General features: G+C 43.6%; 1 protein-coding gene across 1 annotated transcript; it reads right to left on the bottom strand.

Annotated features, from left to right (window-relative positions):
• Positions 1 to 515: 515 nt before the first annotated feature.
• Positions 516 to 16,003, bottom strand: LOC113066347 (protein disulfide-isomerase TMX3). Its single transcript, XM_026238256.1, has 16 exons — positions 15,873 to 16,003; positions 15,728 to 15,785; positions 14,977 to 15,016; positions 11,989 to 12,112; positions 9,606 to 9,651; positions 8,165 to 8,245; positions 7,178 to 7,277; positions 6,878 to 6,955; positions 6,727 to 6,793; positions 6,274 to 6,372; positions 6,098 to 6,155; positions 5,965 to 6,018; positions 5,524 to 5,580; positions 5,306 to 5,435; positions 5,143 to 5,211; positions 516 to 2,086 (listed from the first exon to the last, which is right to left on the bottom strand). Exons 1-16 carry the CDS (start codon positions 15,943 to 15,945, stop codon positions 1,817 to 1,819), a joined length of 1,404 nt encoding a protein of 467 aa, XP_026094041.1. The 5' UTR covers positions 15,946 to 16,003; the 3' UTR covers positions 516 to 1,816.
• Positions 16,004 to 16,560: the final 557 nt, after the last annotated feature.

Raw genomic sequence — 16,560 nt, 5'->3', positions numbered from 1 at the left:
TAATGTTGTCTAGAAGAAACCATTCCAAAAAAAGAATGAACATTATTTTTCTGATGTCAAATGAAACACGTCTTCAGTTAAATCACAGTGTAGCCCCGTCCAGCAAACACATCAGAGCCGTCCCGTCCCGTCACGACTGTGTTTCTCTCTGTGGTTTCTACCAGACTCAAACCGTCCGAGCTCAGAACAGCCCAAATCCTGCTTTACACTCTGGCTTTCATAATGCAAAGACTTCGGAAAACACACATCACACGGACTGCACAAACATTACCCAGCTCTTCCCATCATTACACTGAGGGACATTCTTCATCTTGAAGATCTGTGATCAGAACAGGACAAATGAACACTGTGTGAAGACTCAATAATGAACAATTAATAGAGAAATACTCCCCCAGATACGAACTGTCCCGTGACCCCGTGACCTCCAGAGCAAGCTGAACTCACTCGTTAGTTACTCTAATGACTGGTCATAATTACACATGACGAGGCTTTTAATGAATTACAGCTTCACAAAACTGTGTCAAACATGGACTTTATTGATTGTATTCATTGCGGCATCGTTTTTGGCAGAACGCTTCTGTTCATGACAGGCCCTTCATAAACATATGGAGGTGACAAACTGTCTAACCTTACTAACAGCTAAACAATATCTACAAACATCTGGGATGAGAAAAAAGAAGACCGCAGTCTGTTATAAATCCTTACAATTACCTTTCAGACGAATGTGATCACATACAAAACTGAAGGAAATCTAGTCTACTTTACCATGATAGTGATGTGAGGGAAGAAAGCAGAGCGAGAGAGAGACAGAAACATTTAATGAACAGCAGAAACAGTAAGACAAGTTATGTTAAGATAAGAGAATCCCTACAGTAACATCAGGAAGGGAGCGTGAAGACCAGGTTAGGAACGTCACTCCATTCCCATCCAGTGTGAACACGGCAGCATGAGCTCTTCAGTCCTGTTCCTCGAAAGAAAACGTCTCCTCGCACAGACTTACATCCTTTACAGTGATTCGCTGTAGTTTTGAGAATCCAAATAAAAGTCCTGTGTCTTCACTTTCCTTCTTCATGAATGCAGTAACAGTTTCTGAGGAAATGTTGGTAACAGATGCTGAGAACAGCTGACACATGAAGCCTTTCTATCTAAAACACATACACCGACTCTACCTGCTGTAAATGTTAAATGTAGCACCCTACAGAAGGATCAGGACTATCTAGTTAAAAACAAAAACACTCAACCGAGCCTAAAGCTGCTGTGTGTGTGTGTGTGTGTGTGTGTGTGTTCAGTGCATTTGATAAAGCCCAAGCCTCTCACCAAATCCATCCTAGATTAACTTCACTAGACTTCTACATTCGGTCAGATCACGTCTGAGAAGCAAGCAGGGGAAAAGCATCTGTGTGTGCGTTCATTATGTTTTTATAATGTAATAAATCTCATGTAAGACAATCCTCTGGAGATTAAGTCTCCGATGCGACAATAACTGCACTTTCTCATCCAAAAAACATAAAATAGTAGGACGTGTGTCCATTGAGAGATGGCTCGTTCAGCATGTTTCAACTAAGAGTTAACTGCAGTCGACACGGGATTTTGCTCATAAGGGCAATGATTATTAATTATTAATTCACTTGAAAACAGTCTATGTGCTTTTATAACTCGTTACACGCAGAGCTCCACGACTGAGCTCGAAGATTTCAGAAACAAGACTTTTGGTGGACATTTAGAGCGACTCTGAAAATAAAAGAATTAGAAAACAATGAAAGCCAGTGAGGAGATTCTAGGCCATGGTTTCCTCTTCGCAGGCATTCGTTTCTCATTAATCAACCTTTTTTTCACTTGGACTCTTTTGTTTGATCTTCTCTTCATCTTCATCCTCCTCTCCCGTGTCTTCTGTTCTAGCCGTCAGCTGCTGCTGCTCTTCCTCCTCACCCTCCTCTTCCTCCTCGTCTGTGAAGCCGTCTCTCTTCATCAGCTCCGTTTCGTCCTCAGTCTCGGCCGTACAGATGCCGTAGCACATGAGACTGATGACGCCTAGCGGCAGACCGAACAGGAAGCAGCCGAGCAGCGGAGAGCTGCGGAACACCGACTGCACACCAGAGAGAGAGAGACGACACACTCTAATCACACACCACTCAATCAAAACAGACATGCTTACAAGCATTGTTCCTTTTCATACTGTTGATAATTAACAGATTGAAGAATACTAAGGTGGTCTCACATAAAGATGACTGAAGGGTTAACGTCCTCTGACACTGAGCCGGGTGTTTAAGGGTTAACATCCTGGCACACTGAGCCGGGTGTTTAAGGGTTAAAGTCCTGGCACACTGAGCCGGGTGTTTAAGGGTTAACGTCCTGGCACACTGAGCCGGGTGTTTAAGGGTTAACGTCCTGGCACACTGAGCCGGGTGTTTAAGGGTTAACGTCCTGGCACACTGAGCCGGGTGTTTAAGGGTTAACGTCCTGGCACACTGAGCCGGGTGTTTAAGGGTTAACGTCCTGGCACACTGAGCCGGGTGTTTAAGGGTTAACGTCCTGGCACACTGAGCCGGGTGTTTAAGGGTTAACGTCCTGGCACACTGAGCCGGGTGTTTAAGGGTTAAAGTCCTGGCACACTGAGCCGGGTGTTTAAGGGTTAATGTCCTGGCACACTGAGCCGGGTGTTTAAGGGTTAATGTCCTGGCACACTGAGCCGGGTGTTTAAGGGTTAAAGTCCTGGCACACTGAGCCGGGTGTTTAAGGGTTAAAGTCCTGGCACACTGAGCCGGGTGTTTAAGGGTTAACGTCCTGGCACACTGAGCCGGGTGTTTAAGGGTTAAAGTCCTGGCACACTGAGCCGGGTGTTTAAGGGTTAATGTCCTGGCACACTGAGCCGGGTGTTTAAGGGTTAATGTCCTGGCACACTGAGCCGGGTGTCTAAGGGTTAATGTCCTGGCACACTGAGCCGGGTGTCTAAGGGTTAATGTCCTGGCACACTGAGCCGGGTGTTTAAGGGTTAACATCCTCTGACACTGAGCCGGGTGTTTAAGGGTTAACATCCTGGCACACTGAGCCGGGTGTCTAAGGGTTAATGTCCTGGCACACTGAGCCGGGTGTTTAAGGGTTAACGTCCTGGCACACTGAGCCGGGTGTTTAAGGGTTAAAGTCCTGGCACACTGAGCCGGGTGTTTAAGGGTTAACGTCCTGGCACACTGAGCCGGGTGTTTAAGGGTTAACGTCCTGGCACACTGAGCCGGGTGTTTAAGGGTTAACGTCCTGGCACACTGAGCCGGGTGTTTAAGGGTTAACGTCCTGGCACACTGAGCCGGGTGTTTAAGGGTTAACGTCCTGGCACACTGAGCCGGGTGTTTAAGGGTTAAAGTCCTGGCACACTGAGCCGGGTGTTTAAGGGTTAACGTCCTGGCACACTGAGCCGGGTGTTTAAGGGTTAAAGTCCTGGCACACTGAGCCGGGTGTTTAAGGGTTAATGTCCTGGCACACTGAGCCGGGTGTTTAAGGGTTAATGTCCTGGCACACTGAGCCGGGTGTTTAAGGGTTAAAGTCCTGGCACACTGAGCCGGGTGTTTAAGGGTTAAAGTCCTGGCACACTGAGCCGGGTGTTTAAGGGTTAACGTCCTGGCACACTGAGCCGGGTGTTTAAGGGTTAAAGTCCTGGCACACTGAGCCGGGTGTTTAAGGGTTAATGTCCTGGCACACTGAGCCGGGTGTTTAAGGGTTAATGTCCTGGCACACTGAGCCGGGTGTTTAAGGGTTAACATCCTCTGACACTGAGCCGGGTGTTTAAGGGTTAAAGTCCTGGCACACTGAGCCGGGTGTTTAAGGGTTAAAGTCCTGGCACACTGAGCCGGGTGTTTAAGGGTTAACGTCCTGGCACACTGAGCCGGGTGTTTAAGGGTTAACGTCCTGGCACACTGAGCCGGGTGTTTAAGGGTTAAAGTCCTGGCACACTGAGCCGGGTGTTTAAGGGTTAATGTCCTGGCACACTGAGCCGGGTGTTTAAGGGTTAACGTCCTGGCACACTGAGCCGGGTGTTTAAGGGTTAACATCCTCTGACACTGAGCCGGGTGTTTAAGGGTTAACATCCTGGCACACTGAGCCGGGTGTTTAAGGGTTAAAGTCCTGGCACACTGAGCCGGGTGTTTAAGGGTTAACGTCCTGGCACACTGAGCCGGGTGTTTAAGGGTTAACGTCCTGGCACACTGAGCCGGGTGTTTAAGGGTTAACGTCCTGGCACACTGAGCCGGGTGTTTAAGGGTTAAAGTCCTGGCACACTGAGCCGGGTGTTTAAGGGTTAACGTCCTGGCACACTGAGCCGGGTGTTTAAGGGTTAAAGTCCTGGCACACTGAGCCGGGTGTTTAAGGGTTAATGTCCTGGCACACTGAGCCGGGTGTTTAAGGGTTAAAGTCCTGGCACACTGAGCCGGGTGTTTAAGGGTTAAAGTCCTGGCACACTGAGCCGGGTGTTTAAGGGTTAACGTCCTGGCACACTGAGCCGGGTGTTTAAGGGTTAACGTCCTGGCACACTGAGCCGGGTGTTTAAGGGTTAAAGTCCTGGCACACTGAGCCGGGTGTTTAAGGGTTAATGTCCTGGCACACTGAGCCGGGTGTTTAAGGGTTAATGTCCTGGCACACTGAGCCGGGTGTTTAAGGGTTAACATCCTCTGACACTGAGCCGGGTGTTTAAGGTTAACATCCTGGCACACTGAGCCGGGTGTCTAAGGGTTAATGTCCTGGCACACTGAGCCGGGTGTTTAAGGGTTAAAGTCCTGGCACACTGAGCCGGGTGTTTAAGGGTTAATGGGAATGGAATAAACAGGTGTTGTTTATGTGTTTAGGGTGTGTGTCAATCTTTTGCTGTGGATCTATGTTCATCAGTCCCTGCTTCTGTTCGCTGTGGAAGTGGTTTTCCAAACTCAGGAGCACACAGGAGTATAATGCATTGCTATGGCTGTTATCTCTACATGAAACACAGCAGCTCATATTCTTCACACCTCTGCAGTGCCATGGTGACAAGGTTTGGTGGGAAATAATGAAATAACGATGAATGAACAACTACACCTTCAGCTGACACGGAGTGTAAAGACCAACTGCTGTTAACTATCCAATAATGATTGACTTGGGTTAGTTTCTCTGAGCTCAGCTCACCATTACAGTGGATCTGGCATCATACGCCACACGCCTGATCCTCTGGAGAAAGCCGTCTCCTCCATACGCCTGTCAGGAGACACGGGGACAGAGCCGATCAAGATCAAGAGCAGCGGAGGTCTCCATTATATGTGTGTGTGTGTGTGTGTGTGTGTGAGGGTACCGGGGCGCTGCCGTCCAGGACGCTGCTGAAGAACTGGAGCAGCTGCTGAAGGTCCTCCACAGGCTCGGCTGGCAGGAAGTACTGCTCGTTTGAGGTGTTGAGGATGATGATGCTGGGCACAGACACCTCGCTGCAGGAGGAAGAGCACACATCAGTCTCAAACCCATGTCACCCATTACATCACCATCTTCCCCTGACCTCTGTCCAGACGTACTCACCCCATTATGAGGCTGTTGATGTAGTCGTTCCCATCCATGTGGCCGAACTGGAAATCTCTGGAGGACAGAGAGGAGCGCAGCATGAGAGACGCACAGCTCTTCTGATCATTACAGGAGCAGCAGCGCTCGATGTAGCTCACTCTCTCATGTCTACTCTACACTAGCCTTAACACAGCAGCTTACAGACTCTGAACTAGGTGTCTGTTTGAGCCTGGAAACATCACAAGCTTCTGGATATTTGTCCATCCAGACTGAAAAAAAATTAAACAATGAAAGATGGGTCACGGCACTAACGATTCTGTGACGCAACTGAAATTTATCTTTGCCAATATAATGAGATTTCACAGCAAACTGCATCTTGGAGTCAAAACCCCTCTGTAAACGGTGTACTGTCATAACACTGCAATGTAAGCCTGGATGTGAGCGGATGCTGGGAATCACCTGTTGAACTGATCCCGGTGTTCAGCAGCTACTCTCTGGATCAGACCCTTCAACCTGAACCAACACCGATCAGTTAAACACGAGAAAACACACATCACAGCATCACACGAGCACAGGAAGCACATCTCTGTACCTGCTGCTCTGCTCCGTCGCATCTTTCTCATCAGTAACCGCAATCGCCACCAACTTACCTGGAAGACAAAGAGAGGAAAACCGTTCCTCGACCAAGACACGCTCTTACAGAGACAGGCTCTGAAGTATGTTCACAAGTAAGGTTGTGTTCCAGCTGTAGTGTGTAGGTCGTCTCACCTGTGTCTCCCAGCTCATACAGCGTGAAGCCATCGATGGGCAGGTAACTCTGGAATCGCTCTCGGTTCACCCAGGACGACAAGCTGCCGTCTTCATACTCTGAAACACAGCACCAAACACATCCGAGACGGCACAGGGACGGGAAACGAGGAGAGGAGGTCTATGTTTGGGCACAGCTTTCACTGACCAGAGTAAAAAGTCTTAACATTGATATGTAGCTGGACTTTAAAGTGGATTCAAACCTCTTTTAGTTATAACAGTGTCTCTCTCTACACTACATTCACACTGCTGTTTTCAGAATCCAGACAATTATCATCATCATCGTTATAAAAATAAATGAAAAAATACTTCACATATTATACATTTTACTTTCCACTCTTGTGAACACAACCTCAGAAAGTGTTATGGGTTCATTATGAAGTATTAGAAGCTGATTTAGTTTTCTTCACTTACCATCGTATGTGAAATAGCTTCCATCTTTGAAGACGACCACTGAAGGCAGTTCATGTAAAGTCACAGACTGCAGCAGAACAACATCTCAGTCAGACTTCATGTGATCGTCTAAAACACACGACTGGATGAATCTGAAGAGGACTCAGCTCACCTCTGGTAAGACGTCTTCAGACGCAGAGAAGAAATACGTGTACACAATGAGCTCCGACGCCACCTCGGTATACTTCTCCTGAAAACACACAACAGCATCATTTCTTTATTTCCCCGGGGCTTCACGAGGAACTGCAGGGTTTGAGGAGCGATGAAAAGCTAATAATGAATCATTGTGATGTGGCTTGGTGTGATCAGCAGTGAGGGGCGTGTCTAGTGATGATAGCTTTCACATAACACACACAGTTCACACTGTTAACTTTAGTTAAGTGTAGACATGAAGACGGATTGAGCTGCTCACTTTCAGAGGAGACTCGCCTCCGATGTACAGAAACAACACACTGTGCCTCTTCAAGACGTGCTCGAACATCTGTCTGCTGGGCAGCGACCGCACGGCCGGCCTGAAACACACACACACACACACACACACACACACAGAGATAGAGAGACACATGCACACACACACACAGGGACACACACACACACACACAGAGATAGAGAGACACATGCACACACACACACACAGGGACACACACACACAGAGATAGAGAGAGACACACGCACACACACACACACACACACACACACACACACACACACAGAGAGAGACTGATAAGAGAACTCTACATTTTTATATTAAATTATATTTTATATCTGATTCCGGACCATAAATATCCAATTTCAGAATTGAAATTAAACAGAATTCTGAAAATGTACCTGGAGTCCACCGTTGCTTCATATGAAGTTAGCTTTACCATTCAACTGAACTGTGTGCCTGCGTTTTAGACACTTAGATAACTGATAAGGACACAGTTATAATGTATTTACTCAAATCTGCTAATATCAATGGTGTGACCCACTCCAGAATCCATCGAAATTACAATTTAAAGCTGGTGATGGACAGTCAAAGCAAAGCCCGCCCCCAGCTGAACTGGACGTTTTGATTGGTTATGAGTCAGAGTCAGACCGGTCTGTTATTGGCTGAGGTGCACCTCTGTCTTTCTTGTACACTGTACTTTTGTTTTTGAGGGGTACTTTGTTTTTTTGGGGTTTTTTTTTATGTACTCAAGTACTGTATTATAGTAATAGTAAATAGTAAGTTTTAATCAAATGTTAACTTTAATAAGGTAGAAGTATTCATTACAATCGTTCAGTTTAATATGATCGAGACCAGTTATGGAGGACAAACCCTGCTGTTAAAACATGTTTATAATCACAGATAAGATGACATCCAATAGCTATTAAAGCCTTAACAAGTGTTTAAAATGCCTCTGAACTGAATTCTCACCCAGCCACTCTGTTGGCAAACTCGATTACGTCATCTTTGGTTCTGGGTCCCTTGTAATTATATGCCAGCTCCCCCTTCAGCCTGAGAGAGAGAAACACAGCTCTATTAATCAACCATAAAAACTACAGACCTGAAATAATCCTGACGAGTACATGACACGAGTCCGAGAACCAGACACACATCTCAGCCGTTTGATGAAACACCTGACCCTGATGCTCCTTTAGAAAGACATGATGCTCAAACTCTTATGGAAGAATTAATTAATTTCAGTATAATCTGCTCATCATTTACGAGATTTTTATTTTTATTTTAATGAATTCAGATGAATGACTCTCAGATGTTTTGTTAGACAACATTGGACTACGACTATTCAAATGTTATGGAAGTGCATATACATTCATTAATTTATTTAATGTTACATTATAGCTTTGATTGGTGCTTGAATTAATATCTGTCAATCACAATTCAGCTCCATCCAGCAGATAAATGTTAGATGTTGTACTGAGAGGCTGAAAGTGTTGACATTGTTCTGACTAAACTCTGTATGTATACAGTATGTATCTGTACAATCTATGAATGCTATAGGTGATTAACCCTCTACGGTCATGTGAATGATGTAATAATTCCTAAGACATCTCCAGCAGGCTCTGTTGTGAGCGTTTACTCCGGTAACAGAAGTACACAAGACTCTGAGCGTCCTCCGGAGAGAGCGAGGGTCCAGGACTGATCCAGCACTGCTTCTTCGACGGATCTGAGCAGATCTTCAGCTGCTGGACCAGGAGTCAGCTCAACCCCGGCGTCACAAACAAACTAATCAACCTCATATATACACATACAATCATTAAAAACATATGCGTTTGCACAGTTTCTCGACTCTGTCCTTCATTAGGTGAAGCATTAGCCTCATGGGTAATCTCATCAACACCTCGGGGCGTCTCCTGACTCACGCCTGCGTCTGATGGGACTCACAGAGTCACACGCCGCTCTTCAGGAATCATGCTCATAATAATAACTGACTGACGGACAGCAGTGAGACTCACGCCGCATACACAGCTCCTTATATTTCACCCATTACAAGATCTCATTCTCTACCTTCTTATGAGCTTCTTTCATTCTCAGACCATATATAACACCACTGAATCACACACTGAGGCGTTCATTTAACAGAGTAAAAGTGGGCTAAATGCAGATGAAGATTTTTTTGAAATAAATAATCGCTTTTAGTTTTCTTGCAGAGTCTTCTACATATAAGGATTTTAAATAGACAACCAGTGCAAATCCATTTGAGCTTCGCGTCAGAGGTGCTGAAGATTTTACACTATCCAGAATTACTCTACAAGCTTCTTTAAGATCAGTTAGTCACTAATAGTTTAGGAAACCCAGGATAAGTTGATTTGCAGAAGACAGGGTGAATCTGTAGAAGCGCTGGAGACAGACTTACAGTTTAATGGTGGGATATCCTCGCACGCCGAACTCTGACGCCATACCTGCGTCACACACACATGGACACCAGATGAGAGGATCAGTCGTAATCATGACATACTGTACGGGTCTGAAACATGTGTGTTACTGTAACCCTATCATCAGCCTGTCACATACACAATATTACCTTCTACTTATAGTGAACGCAGTTTAATAAAGACACTGATTACTAATTATAATGCTTTCTTTTCCATGGTTATTTAGTCAGTGAGTACATTACATACAGAAAACAAGTAAAGACACTGAGATGATCAAAGACCACTGTGAGTCTCGGTCTCTAACAAACACTTCTGTTATAATGAGACGCTCAACTAAACTCCAGCAGCTTCTCTTGATTTAATAAAAATAGTTTGTTATTGTATTGCTATTAGTGTTATTATTGTTATTAAACTGTTTTGTGCTATGGAATCAGCAACAGTAAAGGAATGACATGTGTCTCTTCTAACACACTCAAATGTGAATAGATCACGGCTTGCAGATCAACTCTGATGTAGTTTTGCTCTTAGACATCAAGTAAAAACACGTAAACTGCGTGTGAAACAGAGCCACAAACAATCCCATCAATCATCTGCGTGTGATTACAACAACTCACCAGAGGTGGGTAGAGTACCCAAAAACTTTACTCAAGTAAAAGTAAAAGTAATTCTAGAAATATTTACTCAAGTAAAAGTAAAATTACTAGTCTTGAATAGTTACTTGAGTAAGAGTAAAAGAGTATCGGATAAAAAATCTACTCAAGTAGTTAGTTACTAGTTACTTTGGGTCATATATACGGAGCCTTTTTTTATATAGATATATAGACAAAAAAAATGTATGTAATGTATGTGTGTGTGTATAAATGTATATATTTCATCAGCCTTTAATCCAATTTATGTAATTTATTATAAAACCCTGTCTGTTTATTTAAGTAACAAATATAGGTGTCATGCCATAACATATTTTTAATACGACTGACTTTATTTTAAATGTGAATTTAACATTGAAAGTTAATGTGATATAAATATTAAATCTAATCTTTTAATTAAAATACTAATCTTTCATTGTTCAGAAAGAGAGCAAATAACATTTACATTATTAAACATAATTTTCACTGACAGTCTAGATTTCATTCACTCTCAGAAACTACCATTAAAATCACTGAAACTGTTAACACTGTGAAATCAATATCTTAATTATAGATTCGTACACACATCTGCACTTTGTTGTTTCTGACGAGAGAATTCGGCAGAAAGAGGTATTCAGTAAGTGAGCGAGTGAAGGAAGCACCGGCATTTCAGCGATGACTCATCGGAACACCTCTGATTGGCCATTGCATTCAAAAGCTCAACAGAACCGTGTGTGATTGGTTAATGCGCAGCGCTGTAAAAACGCGTCTGTCTCTGGTTCAGCGCCAGCAAGCGATCACAGATCTGAATTTAGCAGCTGATGATATGACTTGCTGAACGTACTCGCACTGGTGTGATTGTATTAAAATTAATAAAATCTTAATCGGCTATTCTTTGTCTTTTGGAAGCTGCATTCAACCTGTTATAAGCCACACACGTACAACAAACTAATGTCACAGTGGTATCGTGTACTGTAATCGAATGTAGCCCAAGTCATTACCTGTTAAACAGTAGACAGCACACGCGTTCATCTAATAAGGATCTCCATCGCAAGCAAAGAATAGCCTTTGCAGATTAGCTTTCAATTCAGTGCAGTTCCATAGCCCCGTTTTCAACGCGGCTAATATTCTTAAACGTTACAACTCTGAGTGAACCGCTTCAGAGCTCAGCGCGTGCAGCATGGAACTGAACGACTCAATCAAACTGATTCATGAACCAATTCACTCGTTTGCCAATTGGTTTGATCAAGCCTTTGAACAGAGTTGACTCAAAAGAATGAATCATTCGCGAATGGGCATCGCTCATTGTCGAGAGAAAAGTAGACGGCGCGTTTGGAATAAACTGAAGCATTTATTGCATTAAGATAAAGTAACGAGAGGGGCGTCGCCCACAGTAACGAAGTAAAAGTACAGATTTTTCCCAAAAAATGTACTCAAGTAAGAGTATAAAGTACCCATCTTTAAATATACTCCGAAAAGTATTCGTTACCCCGAAAAATTACTCAAGTAAATGTAACGAAGTAAATGTAACTCGTTACTACCCACCTCTGCAACTCACTCACATCCCAAAGAGTCTGATTATAAAGCACTTTTATCTTTAGTTTCATTTCTAATCTTCTATTAATTACAACATACATAATTTATCTTTAATATAATTATTTAGTATTTTTGATTGCCTCATAAAGACAGCCAGGTAACTGCACAGAGAGCGTGTAAAATGGAGATTTGACCACTTCACCTGAGTATGCCGTGGCGTCCATCTTTCCGACTCGGACCGGTGACCCCGAGCGGGTCAGCTCCGCCCCCACCTCCTGCCAGATCGGCTCCAGCTTCTTACAGTATCCACACCACGGAGCGTAGAACTACAGCACAGCAGAGACCCATCACACACACACACACACAGAGACCCATCACACACACAGCAGAGACCCATCACACACACACAGACAGAGACCCATCACACACACACACAGAGACCCATCAAACTCACAGCAGAGACCCATCACACACACACACACACACACAGAGACCCATCACACACACAGCAGAGACCCATCACACACACACACACACACACACACACCCATCACACACACAGCAGAGACCCATCACACACACACACACACCCATCACACACACAGACAGAGACCCATCACACACACACAGCAGAGACCCATCACACACACACACACACACACACACAGAGACCCATCAAACTCACAGCAGAGACCCATCACACACACACAGAGATACCCATCACACACACACACACACAGAGACCCATCAAACTCACAGCAGAGACCCATCACACACACACACACACACACACACACACACAGAGACCCATCACACACACACAGAGAGACCCATCACACACACTAGGGATGGGCGTTTTCCGCAAATATCACATTCGAATATTTGAGCTCACAAAAAACGAATATTCGAATATTTGTTTATTTAAATTAAGTTTAATGAGAAAGACGTTATTTTTCAGTAACATTTATTGTTTCCGTCATTTTGAACAAGCTTACACACAATAAGCTTGAACATTACACATCGTGTTTTGTAGCTGAAACCTTTAACAATGCGTGCAAACAAACAAAAGTATAGATTAAAAGCAAAAAAACAAAAAAAAAAGTGAACAAAGAAAGAACGTAAAGCAGCCTGCAGCAATTAGGCCATTGTAGAATGTAGCCTACGCTTAACTTTGAAACTGTCAGACAATCTTTTTTGCTTTTTTTTCTATTGTTTTACATGATCCTGTTAAGAAACACAGGCATGTAAACACGATCGGGGGAATTCAATTCAATTCAATTCAAGTTTATTTGTATATCGCTTTTTACAAAATAAATCGTTACAAAGCAACTTTACAGAAAATTATGTTTCTACAATATTTAGTAGTAGCTAGTAGTTTGTGCACATTTGACAGGATTTTAGAAAAAATAATAATAATAATACAAGACGTAGTCAGCTAGACGATGAACTATCAATATTATTAAGTTATTATATGATTCAGTCACACATTTAGCATTAATTGTTAGTTCTGTTTGTTGATTCAAGGTTAGCATCATCTGGGGTCCTCTGAGGGTCAGCATCATCTCTGAAAGTTGGCTCCTTAGTCCGTTTATAAAGCCGGCCGCGGAGAACACGCGATCTGACGACACAGACGTTGCCGGGATACACTAATAACGGTGTGCTAAGCGAATAAGTTTTGTGAAGCACTTCGTGTTTTGGTTTCACCACTGAATGGGATACTCATCTGGTGGAATACATGTCTCCAGTAAGAACTGTTCCCACTCGTCTCGGCTGGACTCTCTGTAATCATCGCTGGAGAACTGGCTCAGCCTTTTCCCACGAGTGGGCATTGCATCCTCTTCATCGTTGGCGACGCACCACTCGCATCAAAGAAAATGTTCTGATAATGTTCAAAAAAGTTTTTTTTCTTACTTCTCTCATGTTTTCATCGAGAAACCTGAGATATTTGTGCTGAGGGTCTTGGGCAAACGCGAGAAGAGGAGTTTTCACTGCATTCTCCAAGTGAGCGGTGTTTATTCGTTGCTTGAGAGATGCCGCAACAATGTTCTTGAATTTGGGCACTTTCTGTGATTCTCCACGGCATATCTGAAGCACTGTAGAAGACCGCAGTTCTTAGGGGCCGTTCACATATCAAGTCTTTTGCGCGCTCAAGTTCGTTATTTCCAATGTAGGAGCGCAGTATGTGCGCTCATAATGGAAGCGATGCACACGCGGTGCGACCATGGACTGTAGGTGCGACACACCCTTTTTTTCCAGGTTTCATACATCTTCAAATATGCCGTGGAGAATCACAGAAAGTGACCAAATTAGGTTTTATTGTGAACCTTTTATTTTCTAAATTCGAATATCATTTTTATTTATCGAATAATTAGAGCAGAACGAATATTCGAATATCCGTGCACACCCCTAACACACACACACAGAGAGACTCATCACACACACACAGACACACAGACCCATCACACACACACACACAGACCCATCATACACACACAACAAAAAAAACCATCACACACATACACACACAGAGACCCATCACACACCCACACACACACAGAGACCCATCACACACACACACACACACACACACACACACAGAGACCCATCACACACACACACACACACAAAGACCCATCACACACACACACACACAGGGACCCATCACACACACACACACACACACACACAGACCCATCAGGCTCACACACACACACACACACATAGAGACCCATCACACACACACACACACACACACACATAGAGACCCATCACACACACACACACACACACTCACACAGACCAATCACAAACACACACACACACTCACACAGACCCATCACAAACACACACAGAGATAGAGACCCATCACTCACTCACACACACACACACACACACTTACTTACTCACACAGACCCATCACTCACTCACACACACACACTTACTCACACAGACCCATCACACACACACACACACACACACACTTATTCACTCACACAGACCCATCACACACACACACACACACAGAGATAGAGACCCATCACTCACTCACACACACACACACACACACACACACACACACACACACACAGAGATAGAGACCCATCACTCACTCACTCTCACACACACACACTCACTCTCACACACACACACACACAGAAGTTTCACAAGAGATCATGTGTGCGTGACTCACATCCACCAGCCAAACGTCCTCCATCCTGCTGTCTTTAAACCTGAACAAAACACAGAGGACAAACAAGATTTGCATCTACTGGAGGAAATAACAGAGCGAGAAACCACAGTTCAGAGGCACAGTGTCCTCTATCCAACGCTCCTGTGTGTTCCACTCTTTATAACGACCGGCTCTTCTTCATTATAACAGAACGGGTCCGAGTCATAAATCAGCACAAATGTTGCCTTACAGCAGACAGAGACAGGTTTCTCTAGAGAGCCGACAACAAAATTAGTAAATCTTGCAAACATGTTAAAGATTTGCATGCTGAAATCTTATATATATATATATATTAAACTGATCAATTTTTATTTTTATTAGACTGATTTTTCATCAAATAAAGATGAACATCACATTCATCATCACTGCATGTGCATCATATGATGCATTGACTCAAACAGAACAGCTTTTAAACTCATTTATCAAAGATAACTTGTCCTACAGAAAAGAAGCCTCTTGTGAAGTAATGTCATGGGGTTTAATTAAGTCACAGCAGTACTGTGATCATGAAGTCTGCTTTCTAACAGAGATATATAAACATCAGTAAACGCTGAACATGCAGCTGTCATTTCTGAAGATATGAACTCATACATCAGAGCAGATCTTCATTCATACTGCAATAAACTGAAGACTGTTCACAGACATCTCTCACGATCCTGTTCATATTATGAAAAGTCTTCGAGAGAATATATTAAAGGAAGGAATATCTCACGTGTCATCGAGCTCCTGCACCAAAGCAACCGCGGAGCTGAAGAGAAGACAAGAGAAAACTGCAAACACACACAATCACTCCATCAGACCCCGATCTGATTTATGATGACTGATATAAAGAAATATAAAAGATATAGAGTCTGTACCCGCTGTCGGCAGCGCCATAGCTCCGAATGAGAAGAGCATCAACCGGAAATGTGAGCGGCAGCAGCAGCGCATGCGCAGTGACAGTCTTCGGTCAGAGCGCTGAAGCTGCGTCACGCTCTCGTTCCCTCGATAGTGGATGACACGCAGTGCACTACACAGTGCAGGACTGAGCGAAGATAACAGAATGCTGACACTGACGGTAATAATTCGTTAATAAATGTCACATTTATAGAACACAATGGTCTGACTGCAGAACAACATTTTCTCAGTTACCTCAAAAAACAACAACAAAAAAATAAAATAAAAGTAATTATTTACACAGGTGTAAAGGTATTGTTGCATAAATTTTAATATTTTTGTCATTGCACTGGACTCGGTTTCTTTTCTTTTTTTTCTTCTTTTGAATAAAATTGGGGGGACAAACTACTTCGTTATAATAGGGGTTATGTGCAACAGACTTCTGTATTGGTAGTTAATGCAACAAGCTGGATGCCATGCTGTTCAACTGAGAAAAAGAAGAAGAACAAGGAGACTTCCGTATACTGTCAACCAGGGCTGTTTTCAATCTTGATAAAATGTTGAAAGACGCTTTTTAAATGTACACACTGGTGTTTTGAACTCTCTGTTCTGATGACGCAAGAGTTGCAGCTATGGCAGCTGATATGGCCATTCTTTGTGTTCTATTTG

Source organism: Carassius auratus, chromosome 49 (genome assembly GCF_003368295.1).
Source record: "Carassius auratus strain Wakin chromosome 49, ASM336829v1, whole genome shotgun sequence".
NCBI classification, from domain to species: domain Eukaryota; kingdom Metazoa; phylum Chordata; class Actinopteri; order Cypriniformes; family Cyprinidae; genus Carassius; species Carassius auratus.
The sequence above is the reverse complement of the archived record's forward strand: the minus strand, read 5'-3'. Positions and strand labels throughout refer to the sequence as shown.

Excerpts from the sequence above, each read along its gene's own strand:
- LOC113066347 (XM_026238256.1), bottom strand. The coding sequence starts at position 15,945 with ATGCGCTGCTGCTGCCGCTCACATTTCCGGTTGATGCTCTTCTCATTC. Across the intron at positions 6,156-6,273 it reads GTATGAGCTGGGAGACACAG|GTAAGTTGGTGGCGATTGCG; the intron begins GTGAGACGACCT and ends TTTGTCTTCCAG. Across the intron at positions 5,581-5,964 it reads CACCGGGATCAGTTCAACAG|AGATTTCCAGTTCGGCCACA; the intron begins GTGATTCCCAGC and ends TCTGTCCTCCAG.